The 8790-nt window shown below is 42.7% G+C and overlaps 1 protein-coding gene across 1 annotated transcript; it reads right to left on the bottom strand.

Annotated features, from left to right (window-relative positions):
* Positions 1 to 1658: 1658 nt before the first annotated feature.
* Positions 1659 to 7359, bottom strand: LOC125524964 (protein FAR1-RELATED SEQUENCE 5-like). Its single transcript, XM_087542717.1, has 7 exons — positions 7224 to 7359; positions 5023 to 5932; positions 3090 to 4667; positions 2785 to 2919; positions 2512 to 2619; positions 2313 to 2348; positions 1659 to 2181 (listed from the first exon to the last, which is right to left on the bottom strand). The coding sequence occupies exons 2-7, from the start codon at positions 5894 to 5896 to the stop codon at positions 1961 to 1963; spliced, it is 2952 nt and encodes a 983-aa protein (XP_087398843.1). The 5' UTR covers positions 5897 to 5932; positions 7224 to 7359; the 3' UTR covers positions 1659 to 1960.
* Between the last annotated feature and the right edge of the window lie 1431 nt (positions 7360 to 8790).

Consider the following 8790-nt stretch of genomic DNA (forward strand, 5'->3'; position numbering starts at 1 on the left):
AAGAACAAGACTTCCAGCACCAATGAGGTAGTGAACAAGCTTTACGCTGCCCTCTTGTATTGGGTCAGGCATCACAAAGGAGCAAATGATGGAGCTACCAGGTAAACTAACTCCCCACAGTCTACATACATATCTTTTTCAGTTGCATAGCACCAGCCACTTAGTTGCACAGAAAGCATAGTATGTTGCACAGAACAGGGCTTTTAGTTGCACACTGTTATTTTTTCATTTTCATGCACATTTTTTTGCTGCTGTGACCCTTCGAGCTAACTTGTCTTTTTATTGCTTTCAAAAAAAATCAGCCCTGAGATAATCAGGTATGGTGCTTTCTACATTTCTTTAAAGGAGTTAGTTGATTCGATGAAGCCGGTTCAATGGTTGTCAAAAATTGTTATTGAGACTGGAATCTTACACATCATGGATAACTTACCAGAAGGGTCAAAGAAGGTTGTTATGCCACTAAGGTTTTCTGTAAGTTTTTCCAAAACCTTCTTTTTACCCTCATCTTTGTTCTATAGCACTTTTTCGTTGACCATTTGAGGGTGGCCTTTCACCTACTAAGGAGTTTTGAGCCATGTTTTATAATCTCTGCAGATAAAATTACAGCAAGGGATCCACAATGTGAATGAGATGAACAAGAAGTTTGATTACAAGAACCGTCTCGACAAGAAAGACTTGGTGAGTGTTGTGCCCACATCATCAATCTTTTTTTAGTTGGCACCCACAGCATGTCCAGTTGCACATGACACATCTGTTAGTTGGCAGATACTTGTTGCAACCCGTTTTTAACTTGACCAAGTCTTTTACTGTTTTTCTTAGCTACATCTTGTATTTGTGTCTGAAATCGTTCACGCTTGCAGGTCATGCTGCCAGTACTCGAGTGCGCAGATGTAACCGATAAGGACGGAGGGAGGCATTATTGGGTCTTCAGTGTCAACTTGAGGGACGGACACTTCGAAGTTCTTGATTCAAGCAGGACGCTGGACAACATTGAGCTGATGAACAACGCCTCTACCATTGCAGGGGCAGTACACCAGCTATGGAGGAAGCATTACCCAAAGTTCAGCATCGAGCACTTCCAGATTATTGACATTGACGTACCGAAGCAGCTTGGCAAGTAAGACAATAAGCATTTCATTCCTTCTCAATCAAATACAATCATTTTGTAGTTTTTAAATTTTTCTACATGTGCAATCTTTAGTATTTTTAAGACACAGTACTAGTCTTCAATCTGTTTTATCATTTTTATGAGTTTCTAATGGATTATCTAGCTAGTTGCAGAGTGGCGCATAAGTAGTTGCACAGTGGCACATAATGAGTTGCAGTGGAACACAAGCAGTTGCACAGTAGGACATAAGTAGTTGCACAGAGTGCATTACCTTTATTTGGTTTTAATTTTATGTGACAATTTTTTTTGCCCATTTTTTGCAGTAATGAGTGTGGGTTGTTCGCACTGCTTAACGCCACCGAGTGGAATGATAGCCAACTGCCCAACTACGACCCCAAGGAAGTACTCAACATCAGGAAGAAGCTGACGTATAATTGGGTCACCAGCGTGCACAACACCGCCCCATGGAGGAAGTTGCTGAGATACGACAAGGAGTAGGTCGGTACTATTTTTTTCTGCTCCATGGAGGAAGTTTCTGGTTTGTACAATTTTATTAAGTAGATTTTCTAGTTGCACACTGCTAGTAATTGCGTTTGCAACTCAATATCATCACTTTTGTTGATACATTAGGAGCACTGGATATACAATTGTTCAACAACTAAATATTTAACCAGTTGCCAACAAAGGCACAAATAGCAACTTTTTTTACACAGTGCATGAACTAATTCAAGCAGCATAAATTAGATAAAGAGGAATCATAGATGCTGAATGTGTCCACTTGGTCCCAACATTGCTAAAAAAGACATCATTATTTTCCTTTTTTGTTCCAAAGTTACAAATGAGGAAACAGAATCACAGGAGCCTCTGTGGACACACACCAGCAGTGTGCTCTGTAGATTGGCACTGGCTGCATTTGTTTTTCTTCTTTGGGTGTAGCTCCAGCGCCGATTTGTACCGTCGACTCTTTGCCCTACCCTTTGTAGTAGACCTTGGAGGATCCCTGGGCACAAAATCATCAGAAGCTTGTGCAAGGGATGCAGCCTCCAACGGGGCAGTAGGACCGTCACGATCACCTGTGTAATAATCATATAAAAAGTTTAGTATTTTTGTTATTGTGCAACCAGCACTGATGTTCTGTGCAACCACACAGTACATTTTGTGCAACTAACTGGTTGTTGTGTGCAAGTTAAGTTGAAAAAAACACCTGCAGTAGCACGGCCTGTCATGGTATTGTAGTCGCCTATGGGCAGAACATGAAAAACAAGTTAGATTTTGAGCTTGATCCTCAAACTAACACAGCGCATGCAACTAGGCAGCATGTTTCTGTTCAACTGGGCACTATGATATGTGCAACTAAAGTCACTCACCCTAGTTTTTGTTTTGGAGTCGGTGAAGGTACTAACCTGGGTTATGAGCCCCCTGAGTCCTGCCTGTAGGTCCATTGGGAGTAGCACAAAGGGCACTGCTAGTTGGGCCTGGCGGGGGAGGAGGTCTTTGAGGGTTGGCATCACCTATAGGCAGAACAGGACAAACAAGTCAGTTGTGTTTATCTTTTTGATGCTCGAACTAACACAGCATGCGCAACTAGGTAGCCTATTCGGTGCAACTGAGCACCATGATGTGTGCAATTGGAGTTACAGACCTAGTTTGATGGGGAGTTGGGGGCAGGTAATTACCTAGACAACGAGCCCCCTGAGTGCTGCCTGTAGGGCCATTGGGAGGAGCATGCGGGGGAGGAGGTGGCGGAGGATGCCGTGTACAGCCAGGAGGGGGAGGAGGTCCTTGAGGGTTGACATCACATATATGCATAACTGGAAAAATAAGTTAGCTGTGTTATCTTGATGCTTGAACTAACACAGCGTGCGCAACTAGGCAGTATGTTCTGTCCAAGTGGCTACCATGGTGTGTGCAACTGGGCACAATGATGTGTGCAACTGAAGTTACACACCTAGTTAGATCAGGAGTTGGGGCAGGTAATTACCTGGATGATGAGCCCCCTGATTGCTGCCTGGAGGTGGAGGAGGTCCTCGAGGGTTGCCATCATCTGATGGCCCCGTTGCAGCAGTCGGTTTTTTCTTTTTCTTGGACTTGTTCAGGTGGCCGATCTCGGTATGTGCTGCACGCATATGCTTGTATACAATAGCTTGCGCTGGATCAGAACCACTCGCAAACTTTGCTAGTTTCTGAAAATCGTATATCATGTTCCTCTCCCTTATCTGCTTCTTTGATTGAGGAGGCATTTCATCCGGTTGCTCATAACCAGTCCCTGGCGCACTAGGTACAGCAGTAGGTGTCCACCGTCTTAGCAGGTACCTTTCCGGTATGACATCAACGCCAACATGGGTGAACACCTTGAGGATGTGGCAACAGAGGATGCCGTCCTTGTCCATTTTACAACACTCGCACAAATAGGAACCCTCCTCCACCCTTGCCTGTACCAAGTAGTTTCGAGAACCATATTTCGCAACAAATTCCTGGTTCGGTCTGAGCTCAAACGCATCAGCACCAACTTGGAATGCATTATAACGTCCAATCAGCTCAAACTCTTCTCTAAACTTGCGGTAAAGGTCTCTAGTATAGGTTTTGTAAGCTTGCTTCTCTATTGGGAAGTTGGACCACAACTCAATCTCAAGGTGTTGTGTCCTGTAATCATTGCAGCCTTCCTTGGCAAGGATGTGGTTCTGTATTTTTTCATATTGCTTGACGAAGTTCAGCATTGAGTTGTGTGGGTTCACATATCTTTTGAGGACGGCGTTGAACCCCTCACTACGCTGTGTAGACTGGAGGAAGGGAAAGAACCTGTGTTTGAAGTAGCATGGCACCCAAGTTGACCTGTATTCGTACAACTTCTCAAAGTGCGTGTGTGCCATAGCCTCATACTTCATCATTAACCCAGCCCAATTCTGCTCAAACTCGTCTATAGTGAAGCTGAAGTCAACACACTTGTTGAAATCATCAGAGAGTCCTGGATTCCGGCACAGCAACCAACCAACCTTTTCTTGAGCCTTTTTCATGATGTGCCATCGACAACAACGGTGCACGGTGGTTGGAAAGATGCTCTGTATTGACTGCCTCATCGCACCATCCTGATCGGTGATGAAGTTGTCAGGAGGTTTGCCATCCATAGCCTCTAGGAATGCTCCAAAGACCCAATCAAAGCTCGATGCCAACTCCTGCCTCACAAACGCGCAACCCAGCATGAAAGATTGGCCATGTCGGTTTATTCCTATGAAGGGCGCGAACGGCATATTGTACAAGTTGGTCATGTAGGTGGTGTCAAATGATATGCAATCATGGTACGCCTCCGCATAAGCTTTTCGAGCTAAGCCGTCCACCCAAAATATGTTGACAACTCTGTCCTCTTCATCATATTTCACCTTATAGAAGAAGTCTGGATCGGTTTTTTGTATATCCTTGAAGTGCGCAATTGTCTCAATCAGATCACCCTCCTTTGTGTCATCTCTACGGAAACTTGTACAAAGATTTGTTATTGCCTTTGGTCCGAACGGCACCATCATCTCAGATCCATAGAACTCTGCCATTACATGCATCATTCGTCCTGCATAATACAAAAACAAACAGTATATCATTTTTTTAGTTGCACAAATGCGCACATCCAGCTGCACAGTAATAGGACACGTGTTGGCACAGAAGATAATCACAGGAAATGGACACCTAGCTGCACCTTTTTAAAAACACTTTGCAGTTTTTGCATACAGGACATTGTGTATTTGCACAGTAAAGACAATCTAGTTGCACAAGAAGCACCAAAAGTGAAATATAAAAAGCATGGGAAGTTGGACAGCAGTTGCATAGTTAAGCCATTTCAGTTGCACAGTAGTACCATAACAGTTGCACACTGGACTGCCTAGAGGGAAACTTAATTCTTCAAGGGATATAGAAAAACACCACACCTGTAGTCAAGTTGCAGTTATACAAGATGCGCAGAAACTCCTTTTCATCAGGTGAGATGCCTTGGTGGGATCTCAAGTATTTGGACAATGAAGGTTTGTTCACGAGCGGATGATTGTGGTCACGAACAAAGTGCGTCACCTCCCATCGCCCATCTATCAGCTTCACCAACATTTTCGCCTTGCATTCAGTCTGCTTTATTGTCTCGCGTTTGCGCTTCTTCTTCTTCTTACTAGTACCAGCCTCCTCTTCAGCAAATATTGGAGGTTCTTCTTCCATCTCCTCATCACTGTTAACAGATGTTGGATCTGGAATAGGGTCCAGGTAAGGAGGAGCCTCAGCTCCTCCATCATCAGCTTTGGGCTTCTTGAACTTGTTGCAGCAAAACTGTTGTTTTATCAATTCATTGGTGCGGTGTGTCCGTCTAGAGGTGTTCATCTTGATAGAGAAACCCATCCGTAGTGCGTAACTGTTGTAGTGATCCTTAGCAATTTGAAGGCTGTCAAACCTCATGCCAACATAGGGTTCCATAGGTTGAGAACCAACCTCATCCTCTCCTTCTTCTACTTGCACAGCTCCGTCAACAGCCCGAGCTCCTAGCTCAGTCCTGGTTGGACCAGGAACATTTGCCTCGGTTCCTGTGTCATCAAGAGTATGGCTCTCTGACTGCAAAGACACCACTACAGGGGCACCACGGGCTGATGACTGGCCTGCCACATTGTCATGGCCCGTAGGGTTACGATCACGACTTGCCTGCGTGTAGTAAACAGATCGACCATTTTTTGTCCAGTTTCCTTGTTGTATGCTGGGTTGCTGCTGATCCATATCATGAGGAAGCTCATTGAGATCTGGAGGCAACTCATTGAGATCAAGCATTTTTTTTCTTTGTTTTTGGATGCTGCCACACACTCCCTGCACATATAAAAAAAGAAGAAATTGATGTCATCAGTTGGTAACCACAGAAAAACTGTGTTTCAAACAACCTAAAAGCAACATGACCATAGCATAATCTTTTATTATAACAGTTATGAATTTTTTTGTTTGCACAGAGTTGTTATGTTAGTTGCACAGTTTGCAGTAAATAACTGGCAAGAGCATGACTTCTTTTTGCTACAGAGTTTTTCTTACCTTTTCCCTTTTTGTTTTATTGCAATGATCTGTAGGTTTCCGTTTCGCAAGGAGCTCTTTTTAGATTTTTCTGCACATAATTGGATGCTACATTTGAGAAGGTAAATCCAGGTGAAAGAAGAAAGAAGAAAGAAGAATTGGAGGACAGATTATAGTTATATGTTTTTCATCGCCGTTTATGTTTCTAGATCTGGTATATTTGAACATATTAATATGGTTTGCAATAGGTGTGGGACCAGAATATATGCGTGGGACAAGATTATGTGTGTGAATATGTTAATATGGTTTGTAGCTTCATTAGCCATGGACAAAAGTTCCTATGTTTTTCCTGTTGCACTACAGATTTTTGGTTTTCGCTAGAATAGACGTCTCAATTTTCAGGATTTTCCACTTGGCCAGCATACATATTCAGTTGGACATTCAATGCTTTTAGTTGGCTAGAATAGATGTCTCAGCTGGCCAGGTTGCATTTATTTCAGTTTTTGGCCAACATGCATGTTCAGTTGGACAGTTAATGCATTCAGTTGGCTAGAATAGATGTCTTAGTTGGCTAGAATAGATGTCTTAGTTGGCCAGCAGTTTTTGGCCAACATGCATGTTTAGTTGGCCAGAAAACATGTTTTTTATTTCCACATATACTACATTTTTTCCAAAGTGTTCACTCAGAAACATGTATTGCCAAATATATGTTTAGTTGGCAGGATACATGTTTAGTTGGTCAGGATACATGTTCAGTTGGCTGGGATGCATGTTCAGTTGCACATTTATGAATTTTTCGTTGCACATGTTCAACAAAGCATTGGGCAGTCAATTTTTTGTTCATTTTGCAAACAATAACTACAAGTTGGCTTTAATCATGTTTCAATTGGCCAGAGAACTCGTTTTTAGTTTGGCTTATTTTAACACATCCAGGTGGTAGTTTTTGGCATGTTTAACATCTGATGTGATGTGCCAGATTCACCTCTTTTTTGAAGCAGATTCTCCATGGATCCATGGAGAAGGGTGTTTACATACCTATACATATGCTTATGCAGTAGAAGAAAGGGGGAAGTGAAGAGGTGCAGAGGGGCCTTACCTGCTCGATCTTACTGCCTGGTATGGCTCTGACCACCCTGCCCTTTAGATCTTGAAGCAGCTCCTTCTACTTTGGGGCTCCCATGACGACTGTGTAGGAGGAGGAAGAAGGGCTGGGGGCGATTGCGTTGGATCTGGTTCTGGCGTGCAGAAGAAGAAGAAGGCAGCGTGGGTGGGGCTGAGGCATGGGGCGAGCGGTGGCGTGGGGGCGAGCGGGGCGTGGGGACAGCTGGCCACGTGGGGCGGTTTCTGTTCGTGGCCGCTCGATCGGTCTGTTTTGATGGCCGGTCGAATCGGATCGGGTTGGTGGCCTTCCTTTTCTGTTTGCGGGGATAGGGTATTTCCTTTTTTAGTCGGCCGCTCGGTTGCGCTAGCGGGCGCCCAGCCGCCAGCTAGACACGTCCCCAATTTTTACCTGTCAACATAAATGCACAAACCGAAGCCTGGGTTCGTGTTCGATTTGCTAGGCCGTGGCTGAGGGCGAACCCGCTACGTTGGCCAATAATAATTAAGAGACCTCCACTGCAGAAGACCCTTTGGAGATGGGCAATTACAGGTGTTTCTTAAATAAAATTACAGGTGTTTCTTAAAAAAAAACTCGCTCACTCAAGAAAAAAAGGGCCCTGGTTCGCTTGGTTTTGTATTTCCCTGTTCACTCAGTTTGCCCGGGTTTTCTATTAAAAAACTTGGTTTGGTCGGGTCCTAATTGACCATTCGCTGTGGACCGTTTACAAGAGACCACGTTGGCTGTTGATTTTTTTTCAGAATGTTCATGAATTCAAAAAAGTTCATGCAATAAAAAATAAAAAAATAGAAAAGTTTCATAATCTTGAAAAAAAGTTCACGGCTTTAAAATAAAAAAATCATGAATTCATAAAAGGTTCATCAATTTGAAAAATGTTCACAAATCTGGAAAAGTCCATTGATTTTGAAATAAAAATCACAAATTTGAAAAAACTTCAACTTGAAAAAAGTTCACGAACTTAAAAAAAGTTATCCTACGTAATCAAATGCAAGTAGAAACAGTTGGTCATTACTAGGCCGTTAATTGTATCTTTAATTATTTCGCCGTAGTAGCTCTTAGACATGTCGCACTCTATATAACTAATGATACCCCATGCGTTGCTGTGAAAATTGGTTGCAATATATTTTAATAAGATTTGGTTGTATCAAACATTAATATCTAAGTTAATAACGTGAGAATAAAAAATACATAAGCTTTATTGCATTTTTGCAATTGAATATAAGTTGCATAATTAAATAGAAAGCATGTTCGGTTTGGGACATGGAGTATTTGATCCCGAGCTCATATGCTCCCGCATGAACAGTAAAACAAAAAAATAGTAAAAATCTGAAAAAAAAACTATGATGAACATTGATAAATTTTCTAACTTCGTGCAAAATTTTAGGTTGAAATGACATCGTGGAGGTCTAGGCAAAAAAGAAAACCGATGGTCCAAAAGACTATTGTTGGAAGCATTTTGGAGCATCGATTCTGTTATTTTTGCCCAAACCTCCACAAATGTCATTTCGACCTGAAATTTTACACACAGTTAGAACATTCATCA

The sequence above is a fragment of the Triticum urartu genome, chromosome 2A (assembly GCF_056163025.1).
Source record: "Triticum urartu cultivar PI428250 chromosome 2A, HENAU_Tu73, whole genome shotgun sequence".
In the NCBI taxonomy this organism is placed as follows: Eukaryota; Viridiplantae; Streptophyta; class Magnoliopsida; order Poales; family Poaceae; genus Triticum; species Triticum urartu.

Bases quoted from the DNA above. Each gene is read 5' to 3' on its own strand.
- LOC125524964 (XM_087542717.1), bottom strand. From the start codon at position 5,896: ATGCTTGATCTCAATGAGTTGCCTCCAGATCTCAATGAGCTTCCTCAT. The intron at 2,349-2,511 runs GTTAGTACCTTC...TTCTGCCCATAG, and splicing joins TCAGGGGGCTCATAACCCAG to GCGACTACAATACCATGACA. The intron at 2,182-2,312 runs GTGTTTTTTTCA...ATTATTACACAG, and splicing joins GACAGGCCGTGCTACTGCAG to GTGATCGTGACGGTCCTACT.